The sequence below is a fragment of the Neolamprologus brichardi genome, chromosome 19 (genome assembly GCF_056152115.1).
Source record: "Neolamprologus brichardi isolate AB-2024 chromosome 19, ASM5615211v1, whole genome shotgun sequence".
In the NCBI taxonomy this organism is placed as follows: domain Eukaryota; kingdom Metazoa; phylum Chordata; class Actinopteri; order Cichliformes; family Cichlidae; genus Neolamprologus; species Neolamprologus brichardi.
This window is the reverse complement of record NC_142122.1, coordinates 15,483,630-15,502,433: the sequence shown is the minus strand read 5'-3', so window position 1 is coordinate 15,502,433 and position 18,804 is coordinate 15,483,630. Positions and strand designations below refer to the sequence as shown.

Below are 18,804 nucleotides of genomic sequence, written 5' to 3'. Positions count from 1 at the left end.
CTCAATATGACACTTGATGATGTAAGGTTTGCCTGCAACTGCTCTTCTATAGAAACTCATGCTCTGAAACTCCTGGCACGGTTTTTGTGTTGATGTTAATGCCAAAAGACGTTTGGAACTCTTCCATTAATGAGTCAACTGAATGCTGGCAACTTCTAGACACTGTGACTATGTGCTGTCATTCCTAAACACTTCCATAGTGTGTTAATACCACTTACAGTTGATTGTTGTTGTTGTTGTCTAGGAAGAAAGAAATTTCACAATCTGACTTCTTGTAATAGGGGCCTGCTATTACAGTAGGGTGCTAATGTTGAAGAGTTACATCAATGTCATTTTAAAACCACTAATGTGAAGAGTTGCAATTTAGCCAACAAAGAGCTAAAAATGTATCAGAAATCCCATAAAGCACAACTCTGCCCAAACAAAAGCTGCATTACGTTAACTTTATGAGACAAGATTACACACCACTGTATACTTTACAATGACAAAAATCTGACATTTACATTACCAGTGCTGTTTTTCAACAGTATCCCAGTTTCATTAGAAGATAGCATTAATTATCATCACAATAACCACATACTGAACAGCGTTAAAGCAACAAGCCCTCGGGTAGCTGTTCTAATAACACTGATGAGATGCAGTGACCTATGTGCAGATGGCAAGTGTCTTAAAGTGCCACTTAGGCAACAATCACTTCATCTAATGATAAAATTACATTTGAAAGACACTGCAGAAAAGAGTAACACTAACAACATTTTTTATTTCTAGATTTGGGTGTTCTCAAAAACTATGTGTTGAAAAGGGACAACCAAAAATTACAAGTTCAATTTACAATGTGCAGTTTTAGCTGGACAGCTTCATTTTTTATATACTCTGTTATTTCACCCATTTTACTTATTAATCTTAAGATGCAAATTTTTCAGATCCCCCAATATGAAATTACTGCAACTGTACTTCTGATTAAGACAGTCCCTGACAGACTCCCCTCACCTTTTATCAACAGATGTTCTACAGAATTTGTAGCTACTATCTATACAATAAATGATCCAGTTCAGAACCAGATTTCAAGGCACGTTCAAAACTTTTAAGATAAGATTAATAAATACATCATAATAAATTAAGACAACTGCAACCCAGTGTTTGGTCACATTAAGAAATGAAACTGTGCAGTGCACTCCCAGGATTAAGAGAAGGCAGAAAACTGTGCATGGAAGACAGTTGGAGGGAAACATTTAAAGCCAAAATATAATTTGACAAGTCTGAGAAGCTATATTATAAACAGCCATGGTTTGAGTCCTCCATGGAAGAACAGATCATTGTATGGCCCCATTGATAAGTGAATGGGAACAAAATTGCTAACTATTTGTGGAGTGCTCACTGGAGGTATCCGAGATGACATCAAGTATAAGGTAGGCAGCTTAAAGGCGCAACACTGTCTCTGTTTCTCAAGTGTAGTTTGCAAACCCATCAAACAGTCTTTGGGTTTCTTCTGTTCATTCCTGTAATGAATACAGCCGACATCTTTTCAAAAATGAAAGCTTTCCAAGGATGTGCACAGGAGTGTCAGGCCAGAGCTGGCCTTTTGTAGCTACTTGAATGTTATTAATTGTTGAATGGAGGACTTGGGAATAGGGAGATGCACTCATGTTTAATCTCTCTTTATGCCAGGATGGCCTTGTGATGCATCACTGGTTCTAGGTCCGAGCGGTGGCGTTTCCAGGTGGACTGGGAGAGGAGCAGGAGCCACTCCATTGTTGTTGACAAGAGTCCCATAGGAGAAGGAACCACTGTAGTCTGGCTGAATGACTGGGCCTTTGTCGTGGATCGTCGGGACACCTGATAATGGAACGGACAGGCAAAGGTTCTTAACACAACTTCAGCAGAGCTAAAATGCCAATGCAAGCCTGCGTAGCTTGAAATCTCAAAAGACACAATTTATGATGTTTATGTTAAAATGTATACAAACCATTGCTCATATTCAAGGTGACGCACGGCTCAAATATCCTTGCCTTTTTCTTGGTTTTGGTTATAAGGAACACTCCAAGGAAACAAACTGCAGATCTGTACAAAGCACAAAACAAGCATTTACATTTATTAATTTTTTTAAATACAAAGCTTTTCATGGTATTTCAAAGAGATACTGTATAACACATTTCTGCCAAGCATGTTTTTATTGTGTTTATTAGTATAAAAACAAACAAACAAACACACACACCCACACACACACACACACACACAAAAAAAAACTGGCGATATTAGGACAGGTGGCCTAACAGCATGCACAACAGTGAGTGCCTGAAACCAAAGCAGTCAGAAGTCTAATTTAAAAATAAAAAATAAAAAAAAATCTGCTTATGATGAATGATTACTCACCCCAACAAAAACATGCAGATGTGAAGAATGTCTTCGTTGATAAACTCTAAGTAAAACACAGCTCCTGAAAACCAGAAAACAGCAAATCTTTAATGACTTTGGCATTGTTACTCTAAAAGGCGTGTAGCAGAAATAAAGCAGGTATGGGCTGCAGATGATCTATTAGACAAGCAAAGAGTTGCGCACACAAGTTAATCTAATTGAAAACAATGGAAAAACCAGCAACAAAGAAGGACATGACTCACCAGCCAACACGGCAAAGAAAGTGGAGAGGATGTAGTTGACACTCGCAACGAGAGAGGAGTCGTGCAGCTTACAAGCTTGGGAGAGAAATCTAGGACGACGGTAACAAACAAAAACAGTGGTGTATTAATTATGCTTATCTACTGGGTCCAATTAAAACCAATTTAAAACAAACAAACAAACGAACAAACATAAAAAAGCAATCAAGTGATGCAAGTTCACCCTGCTTGGAAGATCGCTGACGCCACCATGCACACAAACATGACGCTGAAGATCGGGTAGTTAAGCTGCATGGTGCCTTCGATGGTGAGAACCAACATGCCTGACACAGCCTTCACTGTCAAGACCGTAACTGAGCCTGTGTGCCAAAAGTACACAAAGTAGGTAAGCAAATAAAGGCGACAAGGAGCGACAGCTTTGGTTCCATTTAAAAATCTGAAATGTGACAATGTATCCTAACAAACATGATAGCAGCTTGGTCGGAAATTGATTGCTTCAATGCAGGACACTCACCCAGCAGTGCCACCAGTAGCAGAATAATAACGAGGTAGTTAGCTTTGCGCCGTTTGTAGAAGTATAAAAGCAGGCAGAATGTGATAATCTCCAGGAGCTGTCAGTTAGGATACAAACAAGAATAAACACCAAATTAATGCCATATAGAGAAAAAACAATATATGAAACACAGGAAGGTCCAATAATAGGACAATTAATCTTACAGACAGAGACAAATGTGTATGCAAAATACCAACAAGGATAAAAAGAGCTGGTCATTTTTCTGCATTTAGTGCAAGGCTGTGGATTATAATGATTGTGTAAAGGGATGACCGAATTAAAAAGGAACAGAAGGTAAAACAGCCTTGCATTAGGTGCCAATTTGATGGAGCTTGTTGGCTCATTTATTCTTACCAGTTTTCCAAACTACAGCCTCAACATTAATCACAACACTGTGGTCATCTGTATGGTTGAGCTCCCTTTAAGAGATCTGCTTTAGCACAACATACAACAGACATGACATATACTAGGCTATTTAAAAGTGACACTGCTTCATATGTCACGCTCTATATTAGTTTTTATCTATTTACTCAGTGATAAACTAAGAACACCACATCTACAGACAGGAACCATTTGAGAACAGTCTATCTATGAGAGATATCTTACCAGATACAGGAGAACAGGCCATCCAACAAGGTGCTTCACAATGTTAGTTGCTATAAGTTTTTCATGAGAGTTCGGTCCAAATGATACAAGGAGGTATGCTCCTCCAATAACAAGGATGTAGCCCAGGAAGACGAGGCCGTACTGCTCTGAAATATTACCAAGTGAAAACCGGCAAACTCAGAATTAAAGATCTTATTTACTCTGTACTGGACAAACTCTTTGGATGTATAATTTCAGTCAGTAGAGCAGTAAGAAATTAGCATACAATGTCAGAATTTCAGTTCACATGGATATTCTGAACTTACTTGCAAAGTCCTTTGGTTTCAGTCTCTCACGCAGGAAAATGAAGCCCAAAATTGAGCTAGCTGGAAAGCAATTTCAAAGGGAACAATCTGAGCTTTTAATTCAAGCTCTCTTTTTAATTTGTTGTATTTTTTAAACAACATATTGATTAAGGTTGGAATATGTATCTGTAAAATACAATACATATATCTGAAAGTGGAGTAAATACTTACTCAGGACTGACACGGCATTGAGAGGGGCTACAATAGCAAGAGGGGCAAACGCATAAGAGACAAAGTTTGCTAGCTCCCCGAGACAGGTGAATACAAAACCCGACCACCAGGTTTTAGTGCGATAGAAGGCACGATGCTCCTTTGTTCCTGCTAACTTCACATGGCTGTATTTCTGCAAACAAAAAAACAACAACATGCAGGTAAAACACAGCTGTGACAGAGCGTAAGCAAAAAATTTACACAGCAGTACACGGTGCAAAGCAAACATAAACAAGACCTAAATCAAACTATAAAAGAGAACATTTAAATAAAGGATGTCATGACAGCATATATCATTTACTCCATATAATTTTTAAATCCTGTAATGACCTAGAGCTAGAGGACATGACTGACGAAGGGCATACACAGACAACATTGATAACATTGTGTATCAATTTAAAGACGTGAACGTTTTTTCAAGGAGCCATGTACCTGAATGGTTAAAGAAATGCTGACAAGCACATTTCCAAAAATTGCAAGTAAAGTCCCGATGAGGTTGTCCTAAAAAGAAAGAGGAAGACATTTATTAAAATTCACATATTCGATCAAAGTTAAATAAACACAGTTTAAATCTATCTTTTTAAACCACAAGGCAAAACTCTTTGTGAACATTCAAATATATAACGCTGAGTGATTAAAGCGGATGCGTTGGCAGTTTTGTCTACAACAAATGCACAACGTGTCCGTCTAGTCAGATAAAACGAGACTTTGAATGAATCTAGATAAAACATACAAAGCAGAAGGCCAAGACGTAGAAGTTGGACTTTAACCTAGACCAGATGAACAATACTCGTGCTAAAAGCCACTCGTAACACTACAACAAAGGAATAAGACGAACAGGGATGGCCATAAGGGGGATGCCGATTACGCCCTGCCACCACTGTTACAAAACAATAACAGGAAACAGACTTTGTAGCTCAACTTTTGTTACAACCGTAATTTTTAAGACCTTGAAAACAGCGCTTTTGTATGGGTTTAGACACCCACTACTAGAGCAAAGAGGTGAACAAACAGTATTAATAGTCGATTATACATTAAAGTACTGTTTTTAAACTAAGCGTCTCACCGTGTAGGACCCTATTTCGGCTCCGTTGTAGTCCATTTCTGTTACATACACACGCGTCCTCGGAAAAGTACCGGATATTTCACCTTGTCCGGTTGCTTCTGATTTGACGTAAAGTATCTATCGCTCATTTTTGTGCGTGTCCATTTTTCTTTTTTAGCTCTACACTCAGAAAGACACCATCTTTGAGACGAGGAGCATCTCACTTCCGGATTGAATTCACCTGTTTAGTGACGGAAGCCAGTAGGTTTAAACCACGTGACCGCGCACGCTCGCAGCTTTTATTAACAAACTAGCGGATGGTGTAGCCGGTTTAAGGCGTGTCTGATTCTTATTGTACGCAGTGACTTCTAACTTTTTTTTTGTTATTCTTACTGCCTTTTTTGGCTTCTCTTATTATTTACTGTAGTTCAGCACTTAGTTAGCAGTACCGAATGCGAACACTAGGGTGTGCTATTGACTTGAGATTTAGCCAACAACTTTTACAGCAGAGAAACGAGGCTCAAATACCAATTCTTAAATTGTTTTACTTAGAGCAATGTCACACATCTATTATCAATTGTATATATTAATTACAGTGAGATCACGAACACGTTCATCTTTGCAATAATTTTTTAATGAAAAACAACCTGGCAAAAAAGCCATCATTATTACAATCATGACTAACGTCAGTGGCATGTTTTCTGTTTTCTCTTTGTCATTACAACAGGGAAGGAGTGACAGTACAGTACGTCAATTACTTTTGTACTTTCTATAAAAGTAGTGTTGTAAAAACAAAAAAAACAAAGGTAGGTCAAGGGTGTGAGATACTGTTTCAACAATCAGGAGAGTTTTCTTATATATTTATATATATATTTCAAAATGAGATTCGTATCATTTAAGAAACCAGCGAATCATTATTTCCATTCCATGCAACATTGCCCAAAAAGAAAAGAAAAAACTCCAGACATTTTGTGAATGTTTTCTATGCTTCTTTTCCCATGAGTTAGCTTTCTAATAAGAACTATCTTAAACTAACGCAGCCTGCCAAAATGACAAACTCAACACAAAAAAGATATAATTTTATATTTATACCTTCATTAATCTTCAAATGATAATTTCAGAATCTTGCCTTACGCTCCAAATTAATTAATAACATTTAAATTTGTTAGTAACACTCCTTTCATTTTATTTGCTAACAAGTAGAGGGAGAGAAACACCACATCTATGGGAGCTTTACAGTTCTCTGAGGTTTGCTTGGCATTTTATGTCACGGTTCGCTTACACCAACCTCACAGTGTAAATACTAGAATGCATGAAAGAGAGAATAAACATGAGTTTCTGACAGTCTTCTAACAGTCACTGACAGGCGTACTGCGTGAACATGTCATAATCATTTTTCTTCCATACCTATTTGCTGATATTTTCCGCTTTCAATTGCCAAGAACGTCCAAAACCTTATGATGAAGTCTACGGACAACAGTTGCACAATTGCAGGGCTTTTTGTGCATATACTTGTAGTGGATTGTTAATGCAACGTACAAATATTTTTTTTCTTTAAACCACAGACAAACACCCACACACACACACACACACACACACACACACACACACACACACACACACACACGAGGGTTTTCTTTGCTTTTAGTGCGTGCCGCAGATTAATGACAACAGCTCATTAAAGACTGACTTACGGGAAAGAGACGTGGCATTATGGACTGCAGCTATTTATTACTCCAACAGTGATTACAGCTCAGTTGCTGTCAACAGGTGCTTCATCCTTAGGCTGTAAACAGGTGCACGCAGGTATGCAGGTGAAATTTTCCACAGTATTGCCTCATGAAAAGAATGAATTATGAGGCTGCTTCAAAATGTAAAGCAAATATTTATATATATAAAAAAGCAAAGGAAGGCATTAAAGCAAACTAACCATTATTAATTAGCATAATCATGTTTACTAATAGGAGCATTGAGAGACTAAATTTTGTGGGGAATTTGGGTGTTTGTTTGTTTTTAAAGATTAGTTTATCCATCCATCCATTCACTTCCACTTATCCTTTTCACTGTTGCTGGAGCCTATCCCAGCTGTCATAGGGAAAGAGGAAGAGTACACCCTGGACAGGTCGCCAGTCTGTTGCAGGGCTAACACAAAGAGACACAGACAACCATTGGCACTCACATTCACGGGCAATTTAGATTAATCAATTAACCTATCCCCACTGATTGCATGTCTTTGGACGGTGGGAGGAAGCCGGAGTATCCGGGGAGAACATGCAAACTCTACACAGAAAGACCTCGGCCTGATAGTGGAATTGAACTCAAGACGTTTTTGCTGTGTAGCAACAGTGCTAACCACCGTGCTGCCTAGCATCTTGTTCGTTTAGGTTTATTTCAGCTTAGTGTACTTCACAGTTAAGTTAATTGAAAAGCTCATGTGATTTAACTGCAATCTGAATTTTTAATGAATAAAATAGATATGCAAAGAAGTTGGAAATTAACAATAAATGATACAGTTGTAAAAAATAACTTTGATCAAAGTCAGAAACTGAGTAAATGTGCACATGTGACACATAAAGATTCACTGATCCCTTGTCATTTTTAAATCATTTCATTGTAATTTTTTTTGCGTATTGTCAGGAAAATCAAAGATTGTTTTGTGTTGCATTTAATGTAATTCAGTGCAGTGCCTTATTGCATTTGAACACACTTAAAAACATGAAAACAGCCATCTAAATGATTTTTTTATGTTTTTTTTTTAAAATAAATAGAATACAAACATCACCATAAATATATCAGATAATTAAACTTACTAGTTTCCATTAGTTACTTATGTGTTTTAATGAAAAAAAAAATGTTAATGCTCTTCAAACAAAAAATTAAAATGACTTATAATCTGTTTTTTCCATCTTGAGACACCGCTGGGTCAGAGGTCTTTGTAGGCAAAGGTGTGTACCTCTCCTAAGACTAGAGGTCATGCGTGGTTAGTGGGCAGACCAGTTCAATGACACCTCTGATAGCTTTGAAGGTAGGCAAATAAACGGATTAACAGGCTGTTGTGGATAAATCACTGAATCAGCAAATGGGGCATTTTTAAAGCATCCACAGCTGGAGAAAACTATTCTTTTAATTATACTGAATTAAAAGGCACTTTATTCCTTTTATTTTCCTCCTGTGGTTTTAAAAATATAAAAAATAAATTCTCAGAATGTTCTGTTCTTGGACACATTGTTTAATTTCTTTATCAGGAGTTATTAGGCATAACTACTTTTTACATTTGCTTGTTTTGGTGTTGAAACTAGACAACGGGATTTATCATTACTTATTTTCTTTTTTTGATTTGTGTTCCAGAGAAGTTTCTGTGATATTTTTAGACAATGTTGCACCTTTACTGCCAAGTTACAGTTCCTGCATGTTTTTTAAAACAACAAAAATAACCTTTAGCATATTCTAGCATACAAGGGCTATGGAGCTTTTCCTGGTAATGCATCTTATAATTTACATTTCAAACTTTCCAAAATACTTTAGTATTATTCTCAATACCCTAAAACATATCTTATTATGTCCATGTGTTTACTTTTCCAAACAGTCTCATAAATTTCTTTCTATTCTCCATGTGATGCGTGGGTGCTGTCCACCATCTCTGAAGGAATGCGTGAACGTTAGTGTGGTGTGCATTTAATAACTGCTGGGCCTGTTTTAAACCAACCAGACCAGCATCCTTGTGTAATGGGTGAAGAATGCGCGTACGTTAGATAGGAAAAGGGAATGAACGGGATGCATTCATTGTTGTATGGCACCCTAGTTACCGGAATCACTTCTCCATAAGGTGATACTCCAAGGAATGTTAACACGTTATGAAGTGGTGGTAGAAGAGCAGGCTTTTCTTAAATCCTCTGCAAGTCTGGACTTGTGGAGAACACCTGTAGCAATGAACCCAAAGTGACAGTGACAACTTTACAAAGAATGCTGCATTTAATATTTGAGTGTAATCAAGTACAACTTGCGTCCGCGGGTGTAATGCTGGTTGCGTTAACAAGTCAAGTTTTTTGGGCATCCATCCAAGACTCTGGTTTCGATAACATTGTGCGCATCTTGAGCCATCGTCTAAACCGGATCAAGTAAGCTGCGTGACAAAAGATATTCTCAGAAGCGGATTTTAAAAAGAATAAAAACACGGATATCAACTCAGGATGAGGAGGATGAGGAGATAGAAATATCCAGTAATCACAATAGGTTTTTAATTCAGGCCGTTTCGTCAGGGCTGAATGCTGGGAAACAGACGGCAGGTACTATTTAGAAATTGCACCCTAAAATTGCACTTTTTATGGCTCACGTTTTTATGTCGAGCACAATTTCTGACAACCAGCACGCCATTTCAAACCTTCCAATCCTGTTTCTATCTATAACAGAAGCACTTATCCGTTTCAAGCTTTGTTACAATTCACAGTGATTATCCCCTTCAGCCAACCCAATTACCTTAAACTCTTTCACATGTGCAGGCCCATTTATACAGGAAGAGACCCTAATCAAGACAAAACATAAAAAACAGAGTTAATCTTACATTCTAGCGGCACTATGCATGCTGTGTTCAGTAAGAACATCGTTTTATGTGGGTGTCATACCTGACTAACACTGAGTTTGTGAGAGGAAAATTACCGTGTGACATAATAGCTGTAATTAGGGATTTCTTTTGCGTAGACACAAACAAAAGGTTACAAATGATGAATGTGACATTTCCTCCTGGACTCCATTAAAGATGTTCAGCAAGCAGCAGAAAATTATTAGTAGGCTCAGCAGGAGTCTAGATTATATGGCTCTATAGTCTGTGGTCATGGGGGCCTCATATCTACGAGGATGTCACATAATTGCATGTCACTTTAGAGTCAAACTATTTTGTTTTATTTTTTATTGTACAAAATACATGCACCCTGCAGTCAGTCCATTTGTTTTTAATGCACGTTTGTGCATGATATCTCTAATAATGGCTTTCTGTAATTCTACTGCTGTCACTTCAGTCCCCTCTCTTGTTTTTGAGCTTGGTTTTTGTTTCTAAATCTTAAGCTTTCTTCTGATTTTTTTAGCTAAACGAGTAAAACTGGCGTTCGAGTTTTACGAGCTCACAGAAATATTTCACTTAGTGACTTATGTGAGCGTTGATTGCAGAGAATTAGATATCACAAGCACGTTTGTGTCATGGAACAAAGTCATGACTCACATCTCAGACGCAAAGGCTTAACTCTAAACAATCCCTCAACAGTTAAACTACTTAATGCTTCATGATGGATTACGACCGTGCAGTATTGCGTTGCCTCTGATAACGCCTTCGCAGCTTTGTGTACTTGTTACATAAAAAACTGCAACACTTCTGCACTGTTCCTCTACATCTGATCTCACACTTTACAGTATTTTGGCTATAAAGTTATTGCACCATATACCCCGGGTAATTCTGTGAATCGGCATGCAATTGACCCAACCATCTTTTGTCATAATAACCTACACAGTGTTGTGAGAACCCACATTCAACATGGTCTTCAGCCTGGTTTTTTCTATTCTCACCTGCAGTTATGAGAAGAGTAAGCTAACACTTTCTCTAAACTCTTGACCCCGACGCACTGTATACGTTACACGTCTCAGATCGGAGCAGTAAGATATTGTGTGTAGGGGTGACTATGGATGAGATGAAGACTTTCCTTATTCTCTCTTTGGTTTGCTTGTGCTGCCATATATTATTTACTTTACAGCTTCCCACCGGTATGGTCCAGTGGCTCATTGTGTAATGTGCAGGTTTGCACAAGTGTCCTGAGGTGTGCATGTTGTACATGCAACGTTCTTCTCAGGCTTGGAGTGAAACCATACAGTGTGGAACATATAAGTGTGTGTGTGTATGTATCTGTGTGTATAGACAGCATGACCCTGCACATGCTGCCCTGGTGGTTGGTGAGACAGCCAGCTGCGATAAATAAATAAAAAACCACACAAAAAAACAAGCTTTTTGTCTTTGTGTGAAGCTGAGAGAAAGAATGGAAAGCAAGAGAGACAGAGACAGAGATCTTGTCTCTCTGAAATCTGAGCATAGACAGGAGAGCGGAGCAAACAAAAGCCTTGTTTAATTTTCTTTTTTTCCTCTGTTGTCTTTGGTTGTTCCTTCATATTTTCAGCACCCTGTAATCACAGCATCTTGTTAGCTTTGGATTCTGGTTAAACTTGTTGCAGGAGGTGACGACTCCTTCCTTCCTTCCATTCACCCCTACCTCCACCACCCCCCCGCATACACGGGGTGGAGGCACATGCACGGGCACACGCAAACATACCCCTCCTCCTCGTGTCTTCTCCAGGCTTCCATTAACACTCATGCTGTAATTTGTGTTTCTTTTAAAACAGGTGACAGGCTGGTTTTATCCTTAAAGGCATGACTGTGTCCTCGTCTTTCTCTGCACCCCTTCCCCGCCCCCACCTTTGCACTGGCAGGTGACTCTCCTTTAAGGAAAGACCTAAGTTGCATGATAGCAGGTGCATGAGATGCTGAGATGGACTCAAGCCTAATTTAATTGAAACAAAAATATACACATGTCCATTTACAGTTTCTGAAGTTGATACCTGATCTCTGAGGATCAGAGCCGATAATTTAGGCTGTAAAAGAAAACGCTTCTACATCGATCGTCTGCCAGAATCCATAAGTTTTGTGAGCTTTTGGTGAACTCTTCATTTATTTGTGCTTCCCTCTACAACCGTCTCCTTTACATATTTTACCCACGTATTTTCTTTTTGCCTGCTTTAAGTTATTTTGAAAATGTTAGTTTTTTTGCCACGGCAAATTCAAATCCAAATATGATCTAATCGAAACATTTCAGTCCTTGCTATCCCAGTCAGAAGATGATGCTGCACACTTTTGATGACTGACACCCCAAACGGATCTGACAGATCTCAGTTTTGAGCGTTTCACCCGCCATTCACTCATTTTGTTGTTGGCACAAATGCTAATCATAACTCTCATTTTCTTCTTTGACAACTTAACACATTACAAGAAGTCAGATTTTACCCTTTACACGGTTCAGTAATACTCACAGAAATCCATTTTCAAATTACTGCTGGCTGGCTGCATTGTTGCAAATTGATGTGTACAAATGAGTGTAACCTGTTTTTCAGACATAAAAGTGAGGTCAGGGCTGAAGTTATTTTTTTGGCAGCAGAGAGTGATTCCTTTGTTTGCAACAACAAGTTTAAGGGAAAATCTATCAAAAAAGTGCTGATTCTTGTTCAGCTGCTTCTCACTTTTCTCTGGAAACACAATTTCCAGACGGAAACACAAATCAGATAAAAAAAATAATCACAATGTAATATTTTTATTAGAAATTTAATCTCCACCGTACATCCTCATCTATTCTGCTCTGTTTGAAACCACTAATTTCCTCTGTTCTGGTTGGTCATTATTAAACTGAATGGGCTCTGTTTTTGTATATCAATCATTGCACGATTAGTAGATCAACGACATAACTTTTCAATTCCATCAGCACATTTTTGTGATCACACTAATTCGCCCAGCCTAGTGAGTCTGTTGAGGTCCATGAGAAAATGACCCACCAAGCAGCAACCTCTACAGTTCCTCCAATGACCACTTGAGGCTGGGTCCAATCCAGATAGACTATCATGTTAGAGTCCCCTGCTTCAAAAATGTAATTGCCATGTTTATATTCTGCCTGAAAAAAGTGATTTTGGTCTCTATAGACAAGTTTAATTTGATTTTAGAACTAATTTATTTGCATGTTGCTAAGGCTTAAAGTTTGAGGTGTGGCAGCTTTGATTGACAGCTGTGCTAATGCAGGTGCAGTGCCAACATCGCAACTAATCCCAGTCACTGAAATGAAACCTCTAAACCATGTTTGTCATTTGGGTGCCTTTTAGAGCATTTTTAATGGAATTAAAAGACACACTGTATGGGCTGCTGTGTGGGACAACCTCTCCAAGAGGCCCTCTTGTGCTCCAATTTTGCTGGCTATTGTGATTCTTTGTTAACCAATATGATATTACTGTGTGTATATGTCAAACCCATCTATGGATCTTTGAATGCAAAAGCTTTTTAAAAGTTAACTTTGAGGCTTCAACATGGTGTGGGACAGCACTGTGGATACATCCATGTTTTGTAAACACTGAATTCTGCCCACTCTGGATATTGGAAATGATGGTTTTATATTACTTATTACAAGCAAAATAAATACCCGAACTCATTATTAATGTTATTTAATTAGCTCAACATGGTGACCTAAATAAAGTAAATATTAAACATATAAAGTGTGGAAGTTTTTGAAAGATTCGTTTTTTAAAAAGTAAGAGCTTACAAAACGTACAAAACAGAAAAAATAAAGCAAAAATTAAAAACAAAACTGATCTAAATGGGTTTGCAGTGGGGTAAAATGACAAAAAACAAATAATTTATAACTATGGTGGCAGACTTTGGCTACAGACCAAGCCTAGAGGTCACAAGGACCGTGCACCAGCACGTCAATCTTCCTTGTTCCCTGTCTGCAATGAGGCGCACCCTGCTTCGTCTCTTGAGCATGGCACTCTGTGATTGTTCCGGATTATTGAGAAAAAAAGGAGTGCACGGTTCCTCCAATTCTCCGACAAGCCAGGACTTGTAGACTGAAACTGGGCGCGAGGCGAAGAAAGGAAAAGGGAGGGAGACAGAGAGAAATAGATTACAGGGAAGTATCACAGGTGAACATGTCAAAATAATGATCCTCCAACTAATAAAAGAAAACTAATGTAAAGTAACAGTAAATCTAAATATTAGATGGACATGTATAAAATAGCCTTACTTGTTCTTTGTTTCTAAAATAGGATATAATCATATAAAAAAAGTAAAGAGATCACTTCTGATATTTTTGTGCAAATGTTTAGTTTAGGCAGTAACTTATTAATATTAACAGATTGCACAAGAGACTGGAGAACATCAAAAAAGTCAAAGTGAAGCAGAGTAAGTGTAATAAATAATGTTCACACTGTAAATACAGGGAATGTGTGTACAAGGATGAAATGCCAGCAAAAAAAAGAGTTTCTGTGTGAGCGCTTCATTAGTGAACCCAAGGCAAGGTGGTCTGAACATGTTCCGTGCATTATTTGGGATGAAGCAACAGGCCCTGGAAAGCTCTCCTCCTCCACTATCCCACGGGAATATCACCACTCATCCATAGAAGCACTGGGACAGAGGATGATGGGTGGATGAGGAAAAGAAGGAGGAGGAGGTGATGGAAAGGTGCAGAGAGAAAGACAGATGTTTATCGACAGGGAAAGGTAAGGATGTGTAGACACGTGTCTCCTGATTTATTTAAGAGTGATAATTGATCAAACCACCACACATGCCTGTTGTTTCCAAGAAACATGTAACTTTAATATGCACTTACCTGCAAAAATTGTGCAAGATAAATCTAACAAATATAATTTTTCCACATGTCCCATATCTTTGTAGACCACTGTCCAGCTTTAATTTTCATCTTAAATTCTATTCAACACCACCTGATCACATCCTGTATTCACACAATCAATCTGAGAGACAGTTGCTTTTTAGTCTCCTTGTGTGTAAGAAAACTAAATACTCATACTAATCATCAAGCACATATGTGGAGCTGTGATGCTTTGGGTTGGTTTTGCAGTTACAGGACCGGGGTACCTGTGTATACCAAAGTAATCTGGGGTCAAATGTGAGGCCATTTGTCCAACAGTGAAACCTGTTGAAACAAAATGAAGGTGTTTCAATGATCCAGTCAGAGTTCAGACCTCGACCTTACTGACATGCTGTGACAGGAGAGCTGTGCATATGTGAAAGCCTGCAAACCTTAATGACCTGAAGCAGTGTTGTAAAGAAGAGTGAGCCAGAATTCATCCATTAATAAAGTGGATAAAGTCATACAGAAAATGATTACTTTAAATTATTGCTGCAAAAGGTGTTTCTACAAGCTATAGAATCAAGGGGTAGATTTAGATTTTCACAAAACTGCATACTAAAGTACTACAGTTTCTATTTCACTGGTGAACATGCCACTTTTGGTGAACTAAAACAAAGTACAGTGTATTTCTACTTTAGAACTGCAACAAAAGTCCATGTAGGTAAGGCAAAGTAGTTGCAATTGACTTGTACTCTAACAGTGCTGGTCTTTTTCACTTTCATTTTGACATTGTTTTTCTCTGCCTTTTTTCTTTGCAGTTTTTTAAGTTATATTCCAATTCTCACACAAGGCACACACTCTACCTGCTTTTAAAGCTCCTGCCAACTACGGAAACTATGTGTGGAGTAGATATACGAATTATATAAACATGCAACAGGAAGGGGAACATTTGGGGTGTGTCCCTGTGCCTTAAATATGTTTTATGTATCTCACACAATGTTGCAAATAAATATGAAACTAACCCAGCAAATATGTCTGTGTGAGGCCACAGTGGGTAGCTGTTGGTGAACTGTGGGGCTCTGCTGACAAACGCACACTTATCCCATGCAGGCCCCAGGTCGATGTGCCCACACAGAGCGCACAGCAGTTTTGGACCCCTATATGGGTTTTCTATAGGCAAGGTCACAATTGGCTCACACTGTGTGTTTCACCACTGGGATCCACCCGGGTTGAGGCGTATCTACATTTCACACGATACAGAAGCCCACTGTGTGATTAGCAATGAGTAGCTGCTTGCTAATTCTAGTTAGCTAGGTAGCAGGCTTAACGCAGATGGTGTTTTTGTGTCATTTCTCGTATTCACTCAGGTTTTCATTTAATTTGTCACCCATCTGCACCTCACAAACAACCAAGAAAAATGTTGTTCTTTAATTGGAGTGCCGTGTGAAGAGCAGCTTGTTTGCAATATGATGTTTCGTGGAAAAATGAGCTGTACAGTATCTCCTAGAAAAAGACGTGGTATTATTGCCTGCAGGAAATGGTTTACTGAAATATGAAGCTTAGTATTCACTTCAGGCTGTCAAGAGCCTCAGGCTGCGGGGACAGCAAAAATGTACCAGCAGGTATTTTTCCATTTAAATTTCTGATGACTTTTTCTCCTCTGTTCGATGATAAAGTCAGACTCACAAAGATACAGCTAAAGAATAATTCTTGCATTGGGATGGTCCAACAAGAAGATTTAAAATGTTTTATTAATTCACACAAAACTCTGTGCCTTCATATTGTGTCTCTAAGGCAACGATATCAGGCTGGAAAAGCTAAAGTGTGCACTGGGAGCAAGTAGCTAGTGGCTGATATTAGTCATGACAAGAAAAAAAAACATGTTCTTACTTATGTTTGTGCGTATTAGACTAACAAGATATGCAGTTTAAATAAGTTATCATTAATGATGCTGTAACTAGGTAGCTGTATCCACTGTTTTCACTCCTTATTCTAAACTAAGCTAAGCTAACCTACTACTGACTGTATCTTGATATTTACCATACAGATGGCTTTGCAACTAACTATCTATGGGTAGTGTGATTCCCAGATTGTGATCATTAATTGACTGTATTTTCTATGTGGCAAAATCTATTATCAGAAGCCTAATATTTTAAACTATCTTATATGTTTATGACACATTAAAGCTAATGCTATTTACTGTATGCTCTCTAAAGTGACTTTTACCTGGAATCTTCCACCACTTCAGGTCAGAGTGCAGTTATGCACAGTTGTAAGTATGTGGTCGTTACAGTAGAGAAGATTTTCCCCAGAGGGCGTTGATGATATGAGGTGGTATCTGCCTCTGCACCAGGGGTCTACAGTGAAACCAGATATGGAGATGAGTCCAGCAGCTGCTGCCTACAACCATGACTCTGTTGTATTGTTTTAACAGCATCCACAGCTGGACTTTTTAACCTGGTGTTGCAATGAAACATTTAACCTTTGCTGGGAAGTGTTGTTCATATGTGTTCAGAAACCACAGAATTGGGGTGACCTGCATGTCACACCAATGCACTATTCATCTTATTTATCTCATGTAAATAAGATCACACGGCTCTAAGATTTCAGTGTAGTCCCCTAAATCAAAAGCTGCCAGGATCAATTACCACTAATTACTGTTCTGCAAGATTTTGTTTCTTTAAATCTTCACATTCAACACTTAACTTTTTTTTTTCTTGGCATTTGTTTTCCTCTTCGTTAGTTTGTCTGTTAGTTGATATGGCACAGCGGAGAGATCTTAGATTTGATGGGTTGTGTGACGCGACATGATTATCGCTCGTCTGTATCTACCATCTTTGTTTTTGTGTGTGACTTTTGCTGTTTGCGTGTGTGTGTGTGTGTGTCCTGGTACAAATGTTATTCCACAGCACTTGTTATCTCAAAGGCTCTTACAGTTATGTTACTACCATTGTTGCAAATAAATGAAATAAAAGACCAATCACTGTGTACAATTCCAAAACAGTGAATTCACAATATGCTGCAGGCATTTCCTGCTAAAGAATAATCAACGCACTTTGGAAGAACAGCAAACATTACTACAGAAATAATAGAAAGATAATGAAATCAAAGCAGGTCCACAGCTTCATTCTGTAAATCATTTGTCTGTTTTCTATGACGATGGCTATGGTCTAATTAAATTCAAGGGTGTCACATTTGAGTTTCGTAAACTATCAGTTGAAATGTAACAAAGCACCATTTTTTTTAACAATATTTAAAAACCTCTCACTTCCACATCATTGTAATTTTTTTAAGTCAATCTTTTTACAGAGATTACATTTCTTCCAAAGAGCTGTTTTCTCTCGCTTATTACGTTGTGCTCATTGCATGAAACTAAAGGAAACCAGGCTTATTCTCCTTCTCAAGTTGTCCCGATCAGAGCCCGGAGAAATGCATTTCTATTGAGCAATTCACCACCATGATGCCTTCCAGAGCTTCCCCTTGCCTGAGGCGAGTATTGTCTTCACTGCAGTTAGCCAATGTGTAAAGTGCTGAAACTTTAAAGTGGCTGTAAAATTCCTAAAATTCAACTTTTCCTTTTGTAAATTCCCAATCTTTTTCTTTGACCTGTTCCTTCTGACATTACCATATGCTGCTTTTCCATATTCTAGCTGTCCCTCCCTTAATCTTACACTTTCACCCCCTGCCCTTACACCTAACCCTCCCCCGCTCTCTTCCTCCCAACTCTGATCCTTCACGCTGGGCAATGTGGAGTTTCTGGGAGTGGCTGCTGATGGCTCGGTGGTTGAAACAGTTGTTAAGAAAAGTGGGACCGATAGAGGGGGGGTTGGAGGAGCTTTCCAGACTCCTGGAGCCTCTCTAGCCCAGGTCAAACAAAGTGACCCGAGTGTTCTGCTAGAAAGAGCTCTTCATCTCTCATCCTCATCAGTACAACGGGTTTGAAGGAGTCCAAATTCCTGTCAGAGTTCAATAATGCAAACCAAACACATATTGGGAAACTAGCTGCACAAAGTTCAAATAAATCTAGAAACACTATACTTTATTATGA

General features: G+C 38.5%; 1 protein-coding gene across 1 annotated transcript; it reads right to left on the bottom strand.

Moving 5' to 3' along the window:
• Positions 1-428: 428 nt before the first annotated feature.
• Positions 429-5,618, bottom strand: nipal3 (NIPA like domain containing 3). Its single transcript, XM_006798509.2, has 11 exons — positions 5,395-5,618; positions 4,761-4,829; positions 4,290-4,461; positions 4,080-4,139; positions 3,775-3,920; positions 3,130-3,226; positions 2,839-2,974; positions 2,619-2,707; positions 2,374-2,437; positions 1,967-2,061; positions 429-1,836 (listed from the first exon to the last, which is right to left on the bottom strand). Exons 1-11 carry the CDS (start codon positions 5,428-5,430, stop codon positions 1,649-1,651), a joined length of 1,152 nt encoding a protein of 383 aa, XP_006798572.1. The 5' UTR covers positions 5,431-5,618; the 3' UTR covers positions 429-1,648.
• Between the last annotated feature and the right edge of the window lie 13,186 nt (positions 5,619-18,804).

Coding starts and splice junctions, on each gene's coding strand:
- nipal3 (XM_006798509.2), bottom strand. CDS start 5,430: ATGGACTACAACGGAGCCGAAATAGGGTCCTACACG. Junction 4,140..4,289: donor CAATGCCGTGTCAGTCCTGA/GTAAGTATTTAC, acceptor ATTGCTTTCCAG/CTAGCTCAATTTTGGGCTTC. Junction 3,227..3,774: donor GGCCTGTTCTCCTGTATCTG/GTAAGATATCTC, acceptor CCTAACTGACAG/CTCCTGGAGATTATCACATT.